This window comes from Mandrillus leucophaeus, unplaced genomic scaffold (assembly GCF_000951045.1).
Source record: "Mandrillus leucophaeus isolate KB7577 unplaced genomic scaffold, Mleu.le_1.0 Scaffold512, whole genome shotgun sequence".
Taxonomy (NCBI): domain Eukaryota; kingdom Metazoa; phylum Chordata; class Mammalia; order Primates; family Cercopithecidae; genus Mandrillus; species Mandrillus leucophaeus.
In genome coordinates, this window is record NW_012105498.1 from 1,260,629 (window position 1) to 1,278,857 (window position 18,229).

Consider the following 18,229-nt stretch of genomic DNA (forward strand, 5'->3'; position numbering starts at 1 on the left):
ACATTATCTGGCAGATCCAGATTCCCAAACCTGACATTTTTGATACAGTCAAATCTTTGGAGCTACAATGTGTATAAGACAATGATACCTCCTCCCCAGTTTATGCCTTTCTTTGCATAATGTTTCAGATAAGAAAAAAATTATTTTTCTGTATTCTTAATATCTTCTGGAATCCCACAGTTTGACACTGGGAAATTGATTTTTCTCCTCACATAGCTGTGAGCATCTTTAAAAATCTATCTTTTAATACGTTGTTCACTTTTGGAAAAATCCTGATTAAAAGCAGGCAAGATGGTAACCAAATACTTATATGCAAAAACAGCACTTTCACTTCCTCTCAGCAGTGCCAGTACTACTCAGGGCATACCCATCCTCATTGCATTTTAGCTCTGGAATCAGAGACAAAATTGATAAAAATAGACATGAATAATTCTATTCCTTATGAAATAAGACAAATTATGCTTTGGGAGAAAATCATTTGCTATAAAGTATAAAATGTTTTAATGTTTATATCTTATAATAAAACCATGACACGTTTATAAACACTCTATCAGGCATTTTTACAATGGGGCCACCCACCGCTGACAACTAGAAACGCAATAAATATGCACAGACACACTGAGTATGAAATATACATCTTGATTTTATAATCGTGTGTGCTTTATTTTTTACACAAATGGAATGGAAGTGTTGAATATTTACACTTAACAGGAGTGTAAGCTGTGCAGTGTCTCTGTAAACTCCAGCCCAGGCAAGGAGTATTCCCACCTCCCTCCCATCCTGCACTACAGCTCGATGGAGAAACATCCTGTCAGAGAGAAGCACAAAACTGTCATATTGAAAGGATCTAACGGGTACAGCCTGGTGCACTCAGAAGTTAAGAAACACTTAGGAAACACAAACTCAAAAAGGAGAGAAGAAAAGTCTGCCATCCCATTGGGAGTCAACCTTGCACTTGGTTGTCTGTCCTCATGAGTTGCTAGGGAGATACTGTACTCTTTAGATGATCTTTGTCTAAATTGTCCGCCTGCCTTAGCTTTGTCCTCAGCTGTTACAAGAAACTGCACAGCTGTACAAGAAATGATTTCCAAAGCACAGGTTTCAGTGAGGAAGGATATTTACAGACTTGAGTGTGTGTGTGGGTTTCCAACCACAGTCATTCATACTCAATGTAACATGTGTGTACATGGTATACATACCATATATACCATACATACACAGAAGTAAAATGTATATCACAGAATTCTGTAGGGAGTCCCCTGGCAAGTCAGCTGTCACAGGAGGTACTCCACATGCTTCAAGGGAATTGATCTTTTTCCCCCTAGGAGTGACAAATTAATGTGATCAACTTAGGAATTAGCCTGAGTCCTTGACTTAAATATATTTGTAGGAATTTAGGCAGGACCAAGACAGGAAAGAAGAGATTTCATTTCACCAGCAAGTCCATTCAGTCTCACCAGAGCAATCACCAGCTGAAAAGCAGAAGGGGCTTCACATGAAAATGGGAAAAAGAAAGCTTATGAATGGGAAAAAAATGTCTCTCTCCAAACCAAGGTGATGGCATGGCTTCAATGAGGAGGAAGAGGTTTGCTGTCAGAATAATTGGGGCCAGAGTCTGCCTTTATTGAAAGGAAGTGTCCTCAGAGCCATGCGGTAGTGCTGGGAGTGGGCTCGCTTAGGAGCAGCGTTCAGGCAGAGGCACTCAGGCGCCGGCAGGGCCCACAGCACATGCATCATCGCTGCCAGGGCAACGGTGCAGGCTGGATCCGGGAGGCGGGCTGGAGCAGGCTCCAGGTCAGGGCCTCACGCTCAGCTTTGCTTTCTGGGCTGAGTAGGTGAAACGGCGACCTAAAGTATTTGTGTCATTAGTCCAGTGCACGGACTTGCTGTCTGAATCAGCCATGAGCCCTTTAGAGGACAGAAAAATCAATACAGGGATGTGCGGGAGAAGATGATCAGAGATGCGAGGAGAGGAGAAAGGACAGAAGAGGAATAAGAAGGGGAAAGAAACAGAGACTGAAGGAGAGGTGGACAAAAAGAGAAAAGGAATAGAGAAGGATTATAGGAGAAAGTCAACAACTCAGAGATGGTGGGAAGGAAGAATAGGAAAAGGAGAGGAACAAAAAAAAAACAAAAGAGAGAGATGGAATTAGTCAGAAATAGAAGAAGGAGGAGAGCAAGGAAAAGAATGAGGAAAAAAACCAGAGTCTCGAGCCAGAGGTTGGAGAGTTCTTTCCTGGCTCGGAGTCCTGAAGGGCTGGCAGTAGGATCTAAGACAGCGCACAGAGGCACCCGAGTGCGGCTTTGTGAAGACAGGCTCTTTAAGCAGACAGAGCCAACCCAAGAATTTGGGGCTGGGAGAAAAGGCCTGCAAATAAACGGCCAAGAAATCCCGCAAAAGGCCTGCAAATAAATGGCCAACAATTCTGTGGGAGGAGAGCAAAAAATGAATGCCTCTGCACTTAGCTGACAAATGGAATTTTGATTTTGGTAAAGCTGAGAGCCCCGTGGTGCTACACATTGTACCAGAGCATGAAAAATAGCACCAGTTACACGATCTGGCACTTTTCTGAAAGGGCCCAGCATGTGTGAAGGTGACATTGCACCCCCAGCAAGCCTTCAGGTTGGAGAGAGCTCTGGACAAAGTTTGCAGTGTTAGCACCAGTCTGGCCCCAGGCTCCGAGTGCATTTGCACCAGATGTAATCTGGGTAACTTTCATGCCATTTCCATACAAGTCATCAGATTTGCTGCAAAATACACCAGTTCATTGGAGCCATAGAGACATCAACGTTGGGAAGTGCAAGACAACACAACAAATGGAGGTGTAAATTCTATAGGAAAAGACCCTCTCACCAATTTGCTTGGTGATTCTTCAAGCAAATATATATGTATCTATATAATTATATAAATCTACATAAAAAATCAGTGCAAATGCCAATTCTAATCTGAAAGCATCTACACTAGGAAAATAAATAGTTATATTACTACAAAACCAAGGGTTGGTGGTTCAATTTGATTGTACTCAGCCACAGCAATACTAGTAAATGAAAGCACATCACACGACCCGCAAAAACATCTACTCATTAATGACAGTCTTTTAAATAAATGGTTGCATGCTCAGTTGAGAAACCAAAGAAGTTATCATGGTGGCCTAAAAATAGAGCTGGGATCAGGAATGGCATTCTGGTGGCAGAAAACTTCTGGGAGCAATATTGATGAAAGTAGGCCTTGACCTGAAACTGGCGAATTGCAGACATGGACATATCTTTAACATTTTGAGCAATCTAAGGAAGTCTCTGGAAATTTAACTTTCATGAGAGGGAAAATGCATTGCTAGCCCTTCCATTGGCAAAGGAAGCCTCAAGACTATGGGAAGATGCATAATTTTGCATTTCTGTGTTTGTTTTGCTGACTGCAGCCAGGCAGACAATGATGTTTAGTGTAAGATGAACAATGCCTGTTTTTGGAAAGAGACTCTCATTCTAAGCTCTGATGTTCTTACTGTGAAGAAGCCCCATCACACTGATGGCTCTATCTCTTGCTCTCCTACCCAGCCTACATGCTGGTTTGCTGCACAGTGTGGCAGAATCCCTGCCAGGTCTGGATGTACCCCAGAAATAAGGCGATGGGGCTTAGTCTGGGCATGCACAGAACCCAGAGTAGAGTGGTTATTATCACTGAAAAGTCTCTCTCTAAACACCATGGGCAAAAGCAATGCTGATGTTGCCATCCACTCTAAAGTGGGAAACTAACTCTTCTAGTTCAGTTTATAGGCTTTGGGAGGTTTCTTTTTTAAAATCATCATTATTATAATTGTTAAAAAATAAACTTGGTCCAGGTGCAGCTCCAAGAAAGGCAGTTCAATTGGTTGAGCTCAAAGTCATTAATTGTCTTTCCTTGTGACTCTATCTCTTTGCCCTGTACATAGAAACAAAAAAGTCTGCACCCCTCACCCCCAACCAGACACTTCTCTTCTCTCTCTTCCTCAAAGAAATAGTGCATCTAGGAACAGATCTCCCGTTGGCTCTAATACCATCTCTGGATGTTACAAAACTCTCAGTTACTCTGTAAAACAAAAAAGTACTAATCCTAATTACTCATTGTTGGCCAAAATGCTAAATGGTCCTTTAAGAATTGTATGTTAGTAACTAGGAACAAAGTTATTCAACTATTTGCATGGCAGGCTCAGGTTATTTAACTAGAGAAAAGCAAAAACTTCCCTTTAGATCATTTGCATAAGTTTGTCTCTGAAAAGCCATCAGCATAAAAAAAATGCATTAACCAAATGTTTTCCAAAAATATCCATAAGGGCAACTCATTAAGGGATGTGCTCCATGAGAGTGTATCACTAATGTGGAAGGGAGGTGAGTGAGGAAGAAGTCTTTGTCAGACTTGAAAGGAACTCAGATGCTCTTAATGGATCATTGGCAACAAAAGGGAGAGTGCAACTTTCAGTTCTTGAATTTGATCATCTGCTGATGTTGCATACATTTAGTCTTTCAATATTAGTCTTTACAAAATATTTCACAAAACTTTTTTAACCTATAGAAATTTGTTTCTATACATTTAATATATTTTTATTGTATAAATTATTCTCATCTTTAGTGCCTTCTTTCAGTCTATAAATGGCAAAATAGGCAATCAACAATCATAAAGCTAATTCCAGGTGGAATCCCCTCCTGTCAGTGAGGTTAGTCCTCCATACACTTGCAAATTTTATGAAATGCTTGTCTTTGCAGATGCCAGTCAAAAAACTACACACTTATCCTTCCCTGATAGTATGTCGTCTCCAAAGGGACTCCTTTCTTTTTTCCTTCTTTCTTTCATTTGCTTGTTAAGAAATCAAAAGATGTGCATAGTTATAAAATTCGAAGTGTACCAATTACAGATGTGGGTAATGGGAAGGTTGGTGAGGTTCGAGTGCTGGCAATTTTTCTTTAAAGCAAAAGACACAGAGAGCTCTGCAGCTAAATCAGCTCTGGACATCAGCTGGGGTGAGGAGGCTCTCATCTCTTGGGCAGAAAGCCCGTCAGAGGTTCATCCCTACACCTGGCACTTTGAGCAAACCAAAGCCTTCCTTCATACTGCAATGTCTTTTCTGTCCCACCCTTTGGCCCCTCTGTTTCCTTCATGGCTTCATACAGTTTGTGTTGTACATTCATAAGAATTCACATTGACTGCAAAAACATAAATGCAACAAAAACATAAAAGCCTCCAAGTAGTATGTTATATATATTTTGTTCTTCTAAATGCTCTTCTGTCGTTGTCAGAGGCGCAGTAGCTAATTTATAACTTTTCCTTTGAGGGAATCCAGATGAAAGGCCCAGATTGCTCTTCAATAACAAGCTTGCATTGGTTATATATATCTTCTAAAGTATCTCCTTGGACAATAGCTATAACAAAAGCAAACATCCAGAATTAGAAATCATTTCCCGGATGGTGAAGAACAATCATCACTCACACATTGGAGGCTCAAATCAGTAGCAGACAACTCATCAGGAAGCTTCATATCATTTTTCATTAGCAAGAAAAAGCAGAGAATTCACATTAGCAAAGTTACATTCATGATTTTTAAAAATGCTTTCAATGGATATCCTGGATCAGTAACAAATGCATCACAGTCTTTGCACTTTCTACATGTCTGTCTGTAGTCCTGGACAATGAATCACTCATCTATTTAACCAATATTTTATGGGTGCCTACTCTGAGCCAGGCACTGAGCTAGGCACTGATCAATTTTCAGACTGAGAGCTCCCTATTTAGAAAAGAAAACTGGCCTTACAGTGTCTATATTTACTTACTTTGGCAGCAGCAGAAATTCAGATATTGTAGACACCGAGGAAATAATAAAGATTTTAGAAGGAAGTTTAGTTAACCTCCCAACCTTCAAAGCCCTTAATAGGAAAACCCAATCATTCCCAAAATCTCTGGTAAATTGAGATTTTACCATACAGGGCTATTCATATCGAGAATACCGTCAGTCCACTATTTATAAGGAACATAAATAGGAAGAAATATAAACAAACTGATCAGTTGTGTATTTCCTAAGACACTAAGTCACTTGGAGTGGATTTTAGTACATTTTGTTGTCTCATTTGAACAAAACTATCTTGTAGAAAGATTTCCAAAACACATCAATATTATTCATATGACACTATGTCTTAAAAATAAATTACTACTGAAAGATGATTTAGACATTTAAAAACAATCCTCAGAATATATTAATTATTGTATTGTATACCAAATATAAACCACTGTCAAAATGTACACTGTTTTGATTGTTTTTCCTACCTGGATGTTCTTTTAGGATGAAACATAGCTCATATCTTGGTTATTGACAGAAAGATTACTTAATATTACCTGATTCAAGATATTTACAAACTGCTAAGACATTGACACTTTCTATATTCTGAATGAGGTAAAAAATAAAACATCTAACTTCACATATGGTAATCCAGGAAGAAAGTTCTTGGGTTTTATTTATTTATTTATTTTTTATTTTTTGAGATAGAATTTCACTCTTGTCGTCCAGGCTGGAGTGCAGTAGCACAATCTCGGCTCACTGCAACCTCTGCCTCCCAGGTTCAAGCAATTCTCCTGCCTCAGCCTCCCTAGTAGCTGGGATTACAGGTACCCGCCACCACACCGAGCCAGTTTTTTTATTTTTAGTAGAAATGGGGTTTCACTACATTGGCCAGGCTGGTCTCGAACTCCTGACCTCAGGCGATCCACCTGCCTCTGCCTCCCAAAGTGCTGGGATTACAGGAGGGAGCCACTGTGCCCAGCTCGAAAGTTCTTGTTTTTAAAACACTGGGAACCAGGTGTAAGGCAAATTTCACAAAGTCTGATTACTCAGTGTTCTATGAAAGTATATAGGAATAGAGAACTCAGAACTCAGGCCATCCAGGAGAATAAAAACCTCTATTCCCCTAACTTCATGTTTCCACGGAAACATTTAAAAAGAAAATAAAAACCGTTTTTGGTTGAGACATGACACAGTGAACTAAAACATGAGGAAGAGTTTCAAGCATCTTGTTCACGTGCTGCTGATCGGTGATGGGGACACTGACGACAGCTCATGGAGCAGGGAACCGAGGCCTCCAGGTTTCTCAAGAGTAACTGCTTTGGACACTGACCATTTTGAGCCCTAAAATTTTGTTTTTCAAGTTTTCTGATGATATCGGGGACATAGTTTAATGAGGTAGCAATGCCTAAAATCCTTTTCATGGTAGGAGACAGCTCAGGGGCATCCGCTGCCCATGGTTTTGGGTAGGGCTGGTGGGAACGTGGGAGCTGGCTGCAGCTGAACTCTCAGGAGAGCCCAGGGCTTTGCGTTAAAATGGGTGAAGCAGAGGGAGGCTCCTTGTGAATGAAACAGATATTAGGGATTCTCAACAGGAAGGTTTTAGGGCACAAGTACACCAGGCCCAGAGCCCTCTCTATGCCAGATGTCAGACAATTTATCCCCTTTCTCACACTACCAGGGTAAAAGTGAACTTACCTGTAAAATATTCTCCAAATTCTTGTTCTAGCTTAATTGCTCGATCATAGGTTTTCTTGGCTTGTTCCTCTGTTAGACGCTTATTCATCTCCCTGGGAAAATGAGGATTTGTATTAGAACATAAAGGGAATATTCCAAATCCTAAAAAATTAAAATATATGGCAAAAATAAATCCTGCAGAAAGCATAGTGTAATCTTAGCAACAGCTTTTTAGTCTTCATTCAGGACTCCTCTGCGCTGGAATAATTTCAGCAACAAGGACTCCCGGCCAGAAAGCTCATTCTCTCAAAGGGCAGTCTCTTGCTCCCACATTGGATTAAAGCCAAATATGCCTCCTTATGATTTGCAGTCACTGGTCCCTGTTCTGCAGGGACCTAATATCCACCGTGGTAGGCCCTAGGATATTTCAGTAAAGTGTTTAAGTGTGTCTTGAGGCTTCTACTTCTTCAGAATAAACTGTCCTATTGCTTCATCTATCCCCTCATTTGATGTGATTTCTAAATCTGAACTTTCCTGGTCACCCTTTCTTGGAGTTTGTCCTAGTGTATGTCGGACTCTCTGAAATGTGGGAGAGTAGAATGGTAGTTATCAGAGACTGGGAAGGGAAGGCAGGAGGGGAGATGAAGAGAAGCTAGTTAAGGGGTATAAAATGCAGTTAGAGGAATATTTCAAAATAACTAGAAGAGAAGAACTGTAATGTTCCCAAAACATTTCCAGTGGTGGATATTCCAATTACCCTGATTTGATCATTACACATTGTATACAGGTATTAAAATATGACATATACTCCAAACATATGTACAACTATTATATATAAAATTTTTAAAAAGTCTCAAGGATAAATCAAGGTGGGAGAGAAATGAAAAATTCTTGAATTCTCTCTAAAACCTAATCTATTGATTCTTAACTACTGGTAGCTTTATCTTTCCAGGTCTTCCAGGTATTTAAAAAAAAAGAGTCCAGTCAAATGCAATCTGCTTGGCTGATCAGGATGCATCACAGGTGCACGTAGAATTTCTGAAATCACTACTGTCTTGCACGCTGCTTAAGAAGCCAGAGATCTGGGTCTGGAACATCTGGCCTTAGTCAATTCCTTTCCAGAGCAAGTAACGGAGGCAAGAAGGGACATGCTTAAGACTGTGTATTTAACAAATAGTAATCTGGGGTAAGAACTCAAGGTTTTGGTTTTTTAAACCAATTTTTAGTTAGACTTCCTACTATACAAAGACTTGATATCTTTCAAAAGAGGCTTATTTGGAAAAAAACAAAATATTGATGTTAGACATTAATGTCTAAAATATAAAGAAATGGGAATTTCCTGAACTCTTGTTGCTAAACTCATCTTGTCCTGAGGGGGAGTATGTATAATTTTTCTTCCAAACAGTCTCAGCCCTACATGCTGTGAATGGATGTTACTTGTGGGTGGAGAAGATGCTGGGCTAAACCAAGGGCTGCCCTTCAGAGAAAGATATTTGCTCCAGATGTCAAGAAATCACGTGGGCCAGGTACAATGGCTCACATCTATAATCCCAACACCTTGGGAGGCTGAGCCAGGTGGATTACTTGAGCTCAGGAGTTCAAGAACAGCTTGGACAACATGCTGAAACCCTGTCTCTGCAAAAAATACAAACATTAGCTGGGCATGGTGGCACATGCCTTTAGTCCCAGCTACTTGGGAGGCTGAGGAGGGAACATGGCTTGAACCCACGAGGTCATGACTGCAGTGAGCCATGATGGCACCACTATACTCCAGCCTGGGCAATACGGCGAGACCCTGTCTCAAAAAAAGAAATCATGTAGTTCTGGATCTTCTTCGACTTGACTGCCAAAAATTCCATCTTCTCTGAATTACCTTTTTACTGATTATAGCAATAACTTAGTTTAGGTTTTTATCCTCTAACCTGTGAATTTATTTTGTCTCCTTGACTGATCAGTAATTCTTTGAGGGTGAAGACTATGGCTTGTTTGTCAGCATGTGGCATGGAGTCTGACTCAACACTTATTTGTTGAATGAATAAGTGAGTAAATGAATGAATGAATGAACAAATGGGGAGCTAGATAAATAAACATAATTATAAGATAGTTGAAGACAGAAGTAAACACAGAGCATCATGGGAGCAGGAAGGTAAAAGCAGACCGGAAGTGACAGGGTGAAGAGACATTGCCACGTGGGAAGGGAACAGAAGTCAGATGGTGGCACAATATAAAAAGAACATCCCTTTCATACACATCCTTGATTTTATGCTCCTCTGAAAAGTCAGCTATGTATGTGCTAATAAGCTCTGTGATTTGATGTGGATGATGCACTTGAGAAATAATGTGTGTGATGATGTATCAATGCGTAAATGTGACAGCTGCCATGCTTTTGTTCTGGCTGACCTAGCATTCACTCCTCCCTGGGGAATGGGCAATTCATGGCAGCTCTGCTGCTGGAGTAAAAGCCTTGGAAAAGAGTGAACTGTAAAGTAAACATCCAACATTTAATAGTTAGATTGCATTGGTCTGAATGTCACCATCACTGCGCTTAAGACCCATGAATATGGCTGCAGCAAATTATGTCAGATTCACTGTCCTCATTGTGAAATCCAGCCTTTAGTATGTTTAACTTTCCTTGGTGATAAGTGGCTGTGACAGTGCCCTAAGGCATAACTAAAATAAGTCATCTCATAGTTGTGGAAGGCAGTAGACCTTCTCCTATGGAGTGCCAGATGGGACTGTCTCCGAATATCGCACTGGACCAAATGTGCCACTGCTGTCGTTCCCTCAGGCCTCACTCCCCTGGGAAGCCATTTATCCCACTAAGTGTTTAAAATATGAAGATTTATTTTTCTATATCTGAAACAGGCCTTTAAGATGGCTGTTCCCAGGAGGTAAGGACTATTTTTCTTCTCTTATTAATGTTAGCATTACTTATATTTATGAGACTCTTTACAGATTATAAATCAATTTTACATTATGAAATTTGTACTTGCTTAATTCACTTTGTTCTATGCCCGACACAGTATCCTATATAAGGAAAAATTTAATACGTGTTGGGGATGATAATATTAAGAATCATTATTTTATCATTAGTACATATTTTTCCACGTGCCAGCCATGGGAAAAACTCTTTATATTATAATTTAATACCTAAATTCATGGGGCTGAAGGTACTGTCAGTGACCTCCCGATCTTATTTTTTTTATCCTGGTAAGAATCCTTGTCCATTTTTTGTTTATGGGACTATATTCGGCTTTCAAGACACATCTCTGGCAATTTCCCCAGAGCTCAACTACGTATTTAACTTAATTCTCTCAGGCTGCCATTCCAGCTGCTGCAGTTTGCTTGGCTTCTTTGTCTTCAGAGGACACACAGAACAGTTAGCTAATATCCTCTGCAAGCAATTGCTTTCACCGCTGGGATTAAACAATTTCCATTTCTTCAGTCTTTCCATAAACATTGTTTTCCAGTACTCTGTGGTTCACTCCTGAACTCTGTCAAACACTATGGTCTTGAGGCCTAGACGAAGGCAATATTTGATCAAGGCCCTTATGACAGACACATTGGCATTATCTCTTGCACTGTCATGGAAGAGGTGCTGTTTATATGTTCTATAATGATAAAATAGTTTTATTCCTTTATAATGAAGTAATTTTATATCTTTTATAATAATAATGGGTATTATGTATTGAGTACTTACCGTACGCCAAAGACTATATGAACAGCTTTACTAAACTCCTAACCTTGTCATTTAACCTTTATACTAGCTCTATGAGGTATTTATTAGTGTGCCTCGTTTAGAGGTGAGGAGCTAAATCTTAGAAAGGTCAAACAATTTGCCCAAGGTTACTTAACTGATCAGTGGCAAAGCAAAGAACCAAATCTTGCCTGATCAATTTTCAGGTCCCTGCTGGTAGCCCCTTCTTAGCTTCACCTTTGTGAATGGGAGTTGCCTATACTAACTTTACAGTCAGATCGTGAATGTCTGCCTACTTTGTTTAATGATTTTTGAAAGAAGTTATTTCACAAGTCCTTTGGAGAAAAAAACACAAAAAACAAGAAAAACAAGAAAAAACCCTGAGTGCACAGGTATGAAGCTACTGGCTTAAGTTACATATGTTTTACTGCCATGCCACTAAGAAAACTCTATTAAGAACAATGTTCTACGTGTGTAAAGTTTTAATTAAGGAACATTAGAATTCTATTATGGAACCAAGGAAAATGCCAATGAAAAAAGTCTCAAATGTTTTCTGCTCTCTCTATAAAAAATCTACATATTTAAAAAGATTTACTTATGGACCTGCCTCAGAAGTATGAGACAATTAAAAAATGATTGCTTTCTATCATTTGGAAAACAAAAGCAAACCAAAAAAATCAAACCAAGCCAAGCTATCCTCAAAACAACAACAACAACAAAACCGCAAAAACTAACAAACAAAACAACCTGTGAAGTAAAATAATAAAAATCAGGAAACATTACTGAAAATGTTTTAAGGAATTACCATTATTGTTAAAATGAGGGGCGTGAAAAAAAGAAATCACTGACATTATGTTTCTAGTGGTTTAAAAAACTTTGATGTATCTTTAAAAAAAGAGAATGCTGAAAAATCAACAATGGCATTTCCCATTTGTAAGAATTCCCAGCAAAGTCCTGTTAGTAATTTGCAGTATAATATGGAACAGGGAGTTAGTTGGATGAAGGCCTCCAATGCCCTCTACTCACATAAGAGGTTCCAGAGACCTGGGTTTTATGAAGATGGCAATGGGATAGAGCTGGGCAACTTGTAACCGCTTGATAGCATTTCCTGATACATCAAGTATACAGTGTTTGCCCTGGTAGAAAGAGAAGAAAAATGTGAAGTTAATATAGAAAACATGGCCATAATCCAACAAAAGGAAACTAATGTATGTAGGTTTTAGAGGAAGGTAGGGGATGCTGGATTTCTAAAGTCAGAAAAAGATCACTGCAAAGAGTAAATAAAAATTGATACACAGTAAATTGATATATAGTAAAAATCAATACATAGTAAATTGATATATAGTAAATAAAAATTGATCATTGAGTATTTAAAATAACTAATACTAACTAGCCCCTTACAAAGTGTCTGCCACTGGACTAGACATTTTACATGTGTTCTCTCAGGTAAATACCTGATGTAACACACAAAGATGACATGCAGCCATATGTTATGTGACTGAGTCTATTCTTACAAAGTTTAATAACCATCTCTGAAGACAATTGTCAAGAAGAAATCCCCAAATCTCTGAGGTAGGTATTATCAGCTGCATTTTATAGAAGACTCACACTAACTAACTTGCTGAATAATCTAGTGCTAGGAGCATGCAAACCCAAGTCTTGAGCACTAACAGAATTGTTGGTTGGAAAAAATAGACACTTCATTGTCTCACCCTGCCCAACATTCAATGTGGAAGATTGAGAATAATGTGAATTTTCCCAAGCACTTGTATGTATCCTGTCTGCAATGTGCTCAATCTAGTGGAGGACAGACACAAAAATGGTTAGTTAACTTAAATATATGGTTGGCTGGGCACAGTGGCTCATGCCTGTAGTCTTAGCACTTTGGGAGGCCGAGGAGGGTGGATCACCTGAGATCAGGAGTTCGAGACCAGCCTGACCAAAATGGTGAAACCCTGTCTCCACTAAAAATACAAAAAATTAGCCAGGCATGGTGGTGGGCACCTGTAATCCCAGCTACTTAGGAGGCTGAGGCAGGAGAATCACTTGAACCCAGGAGGCGGAAGTTACAGTGAGCCGAGACTGCACCATTGCATTCCAGCCTGGGCAATAAGAGTGAAACTCCATCTCAAAAAAACACAAAAACAAAAAACAAACATATATATATATATAAATAAATTAAATGCTAGTTAAATGCCAAGAGAGAAAGGCTTGCATGAGGTATGTAAATTTCTTGTTGGTTAACAAATAAAAATGCTATTACATTATAGCACACCTCATTTAACTTGGCTTCCACCGCAATGAGTGCCCAGAGCAAGGAGCTGCTTTATAAAGCATTTCTGGAAATGCAGATACATTTGCCACATCATATTCTACCTCCTGGAGAGAAATGTCCTCATTACCCTGAGGCTAGAATAACTTTATGCAAGAAGAGAAAAAAGGTACTTTATGCAGATAGGAACAATCCTAAATCAATAATAAGGGCTAAAATCTCATCTATAATGTTCACATGAAAATGAATACAGTCCAGTGAATACTTGAACTCTTCTTATATGAGAAACCCACTAAGATGGTTCAAGCTGTTATTACTTAGGTAATAGATTTCAAGTTTTCTATCTGTGAAGTGCAGCAGCCATGTAACATGTCTAAATGCTGGATGACTATTCACCAGTCAGAACATTTCAAGTTAACATGAACAAAGAGGAAAATAGGTGCAATTATCCAGGACAGTTTGACTAGAACCAGTATTTATATAGTTGATAGAACTGAACTTTTGAGAGGGAGGAAAGAAAATAGATGCAACTTCTTAGTGTATTCTTAGATAGACATCAAAATTACTTGTTTAATTCTTTAGCAGTCCACTGAAAAATGTCATGGCAAATCAAATCAATCCAACAAATACCTTCTCCTATGATATTGGTTCTCTGTGTTCACAGGAGATAGGATCCCTCTGTAGGCAGATTGTATAGCCACACCCAGGTGCCTTCCTATCCTACCCTCTCCTGAACATTCTTCTCTTTTCCATGCCTGTGAAGTTACCAGCAAGAAGAGAATTACAGCATCTACACCTCCTCTAAGCTAGAACTTCTTTGAGCAACGGGCTGGGCAGCCCTTCTCATCTATCTTCTCTTCCACCATGAGGATGCCAAGTTTTCAGAGAGAGAGAGAAAAAAAATAACTTCCTCTAACAAAAGAATTCAGGAACGCTATCCCCTTGGTTTACAACAAAAGTAGTAAACCTGCCTTAATAAAATCTAGGTTGTTTATTGGGGCCTCAGATAGTGAGTCAAAGACAAAGCGAATCCTCATAAACTTCAAGCTGTTAATTGCCTTTAGGTTTATAGATATCCCCCCAACCCCCTTCCTACTTTTTCCAGTCAGTGAGAACACTTTGTTGAAATTAGAACAAAGATTAATGACATTGCTCTAAGGTGATTCTCTGCTTGAATGTCTTAAATTATTTAATCAAAATTTACAATTGCAATCAAGAAAGAGTAATGACCAAAAAAAATGCAGTTTGCAACCTAGAAACCTTCTTCAGGGGAGGTGTAAGAAGATTGGTGAACATACTCTTTCTGCTACAAATCTCACAGACTGCACACTGGTTCCATATAAATTGTCATTGTACTGGCCGGCTTCTATAAACTTGTGCTCTTGAATATCTTTCTCCATTTGTTCTCTGGAAATGACAAAGTGATAGTCTCTGCCATCCACCTCGTAGTCTCGCTTTGGCCTTGTAGTATCTTTAGAAAACAAAAAATAATAAAATTAAGGTGCATTTATACCATAAACTTGCTTTACACCTATATTCTCCACCACATCCTCAACATTGATATGTAGAAATATGTAGTATGAAGAACGATGACATAGTAACAGGTACTACTCTTACCCTCCCACCATGAGCAACTAAAAAACTGGACAAAATACATGAAATAACTGTTTTCAGGCATCAGACAACAGGAAGTACAGGGCTGTAATCTTTGAGAAAAGAGAAACATATGAGAGAGCATTCACCCCACCTCTCTGCCTAGAGGCCATTTCCAAATGGACAGTTTAGACATCACTCACTGCTAGAAGACACCGGAGTTCAGTCAGAACCCATGGAGATCCCAGAAAGGCCACATTTTAAAAGGTTACTCTAGACTTACTCTACACCCATCTTCACAAAGTGAAAACCGTATCACAAATGGAAGAAGCTGATATGTCAGTAAATTATCACCTGCCAGAACAAAAACTTAATATTCTATAAAGGAACATAAAATTCAGACCTCAACATATGTAAAATAAGATAATTGCAGTTAACATAGGACTAAAAACCAGGAAGTCTAACCATTTGACCTACATTTTTCGGTAAGAAAAGAAGGGGAAAGCAACCCAGCAAAATGAATAAAAGCTGTTAAAATATTTTAAATCTTCAACTCACTTGTTTTTTTCCTAGAAATATGTTTATAAAAATGATCAAAACTTCAGATACAGATTTATCCTTAAAGATATTCATTATATTATTTTATAAGTAATAATTATAACACAATTACAATGGTATTTTCATTATAATTCATAATAGTGAAAAATAGGAAAAAACCAAAATGTTCATAAAGAATGATTAGTTGTGATATAGTATGCATTTGAAATAGTTACATAAAATTTTAAATAAGCAAAAAATACTCAATCACAGGGAAAAATGCATGCGTATAAAGAAAAAATAGATGGAAATGTACACAAATATTAATAATGATGTTATCTCTGGGTATTGTGTGGGATTTTGTGTACTTTTAATTTTCTTGTTTAACTTCCTTTTTAGCATTTTCCAAGTTTTGTACAATGAACACATATTGACTATCATAAAATGGTTCTATTAATTTAAAAAAAGAGAAGGAATATACAAGGTGAAAGGAAAAGTGGAAAGAATGCTTAAGTACTTTCTGTTTTCTTTCTCTCAAAAGTGGAAGAGCAAGCTGGAAGCTGCTGTAAATGACCTGGAGTTTCATTTGCTCCTTCCTATCTGAAGACTTTCTCAGGATATGTTCTATGGCAGGATCTCTTCCCAGAGCCCTTGCTGGGAATTGTTTCATGAGATACAGCAATCATCCTAGTCTTTTGGCCATGTACTGGACACATACAATTCCTGCTATTCTTATGTATCTCATGCAAAATTTGCAGTACTGGAATGTTAGAGACACTTGAAAGCATAAGTGTTAAAATATGTAGAATGGAAGAGAAATATCTGTTGGTATCAGATGTAAGAGCTCCATTATCTAATAAATTAAAATTTCCTGATGGACCTATCTACATACATAGAAGGTCTGCATACATTTCTGTGTGACAGAGTCAGGGTATAGATGGGATGAATGAGTGGAGAAAGTATGGTAGGGGGTTGGGAGGAGGGAAGGCAGAGCAGTTAGAATCTAATAAGGCTACAATCAGAGGGCCCAGGAAGCCTGATGATTATCTGTAATGAGAAGAAAGTAGTTTAAAGTCTGTAATGGCCTAGAGGTCAAATTGAAGTGTTATATATCTTCTTGTCTTCATCCTCCCTAAACCTGGGACTGTCAACATGGGAAAGCCTGTTGGGTTTTGGGATTGACATACGGCCCTAAGTCATCCTGAGAGGATTTTAATATATGGCTTTGTTTCCGATCTCTTCTGTCCTATAAAAAATAATGTTTCAGTGGCATTTCAATCAATCTATAAAAACATACTGATGCCTATCATAAATCCTATGCTGTTTTAAATGGTTGGGGGGCCACAAAGATTCATCCTGCCTTTTAAGGGGCTACAATCAGTTTGGAGAAAACATTATTATTTTTATTAAATACAGAATGACACACAGCAGCATAAATGAAAAGTGTTAGGCAAAGAAATTAAATAAGGCACTCAGCTAATCGGAAATGGTTGGTATTTGAATTACTGGAGAGACTACTGGAGGAAAGGAATTACGTTTTACCATCTCATAAATAATCCAAGCTCTTTTTTTTTTCCCCCTAGAGGAAAGAAAAATGACACTTACGAGGCACACAGGAGCCAAATTTATCAGGGAATTCAGATATCAAGTCGTCATTGATCCGATCCTTCATGGGCCCCAGGATAATCACCGGCCGGGTATAGTTTACTGCAGAATGGGAAAGGAAGATGGAGATAAAGAGAAAGACTTGGAAACAACTGCAAAACTGTCCTGCAAGGGTGACTCTTAACTGCCAGACAGTAAGAGCTGCTAAGGGCATTACTTCACTGGATAAATTACTCATACAGCCTTGCACAGGGAAATGGATGTTTAACACTCAGGAGGTTGGCAGTGCCTACTTTCTGGAATCTACTAGCAGGGAAAGGCAACTGCAGTATCTGTCGATGAAAAGAAACATTTGGAGGAGTTTTGCTTACTCTCTTGCTCTTCCTACATAATGTCAAAACAACTGAATTTAGTCAACTGAGTGGGAGAAGAAAGAATCCAAATCAGCTGTTCGGCTATTGTTTAGACATGACTATAAAAAGTAATTGTTAGTAGTAATAACATCTTATGTTTTCATGATTTCTTTTCCCCAGATCAAAATACTCTCTATACTTTGATATGGTGTCTAGATTTCCTTGTGTCTGGGATTAGAAGGAACCTGAAAGTTCATGGGGTACAACTCCCCATCTGATGCTTGACTTCTCTCTGCAATATCCTTGTCAATAGCAATTAGCCTCTGTATGAATGCCTCCAGGAAAAAGCAGCAGCTTACAGATAGCCTGTGTCTTAGGCAGATCTGCTAGAAAGGCCTTCTCAATACTGAGCTGACATCAGTCTCTCCAGAGACTTTATTCACCAGTCTCATAGCTAGTGCTGTTTAGGTAATTTGAATGTGCTCCTTCCCATTGAGGACCACTCATCTGGAGGGCTGCATCCTTCTCTTAGGAGCTATTACTGCCCATACTCAGCAGGGAAGTTGTTTGTTTGGTGATAGGGTGAGAGAGACAGACAGACAGACAGACAGAGAGAGAGAGAGACAGAGAGAGAGAGAGAGAGAGAGAGAGAGAAGGGTACGGTCTCAAGACAACGGAGTATTAAGCAGAG

At 38.9% G+C, this 18,229-nt stretch overlaps 1 protein-coding gene across 6 annotated transcripts in view; it reads right to left on the reverse strand.

The window, feature by feature from the left end:
* Window positions 1-477: 477 nt before the first annotated feature.
* Window positions 478-18,229, reverse strand: part of DLG2 (discs, large homolog 2 (Drosophila)) — a 916,021-nt gene continuing 898,269 nt past the window's right edge. For 5 of the 6 annotated variants that reach the window (XM_011996427.1, XM_011996426.1, XM_011996430.1 and 2 more), the window contains 5 exons: window positions 17,186-17,287; window positions 14,749-14,921; window positions 12,205-12,314; window positions 7,503-7,594; window positions 478-5,394 (listed from right to left, as the gene is read on the reverse strand). In XM_011996427.1, the coding sequence (XP_011851817.1) occupies window positions 5,288-5,394; window positions 7,503-7,594; window positions 12,205-12,314; window positions 14,749-14,921; window positions 17,186-17,287 (584 nt within the window). In that variant the 3' untranslated portion in view covers window positions 478-5,287. Of the gene's footprint in view, window positions 5,395-7,038; window positions 7,595-12,204; window positions 12,315-14,748; window positions 14,922-17,185; window positions 17,288-18,229 lie in introns of those variants that run through there. The other variant, XM_011996429.1, reaches the window with a different exon arrangement.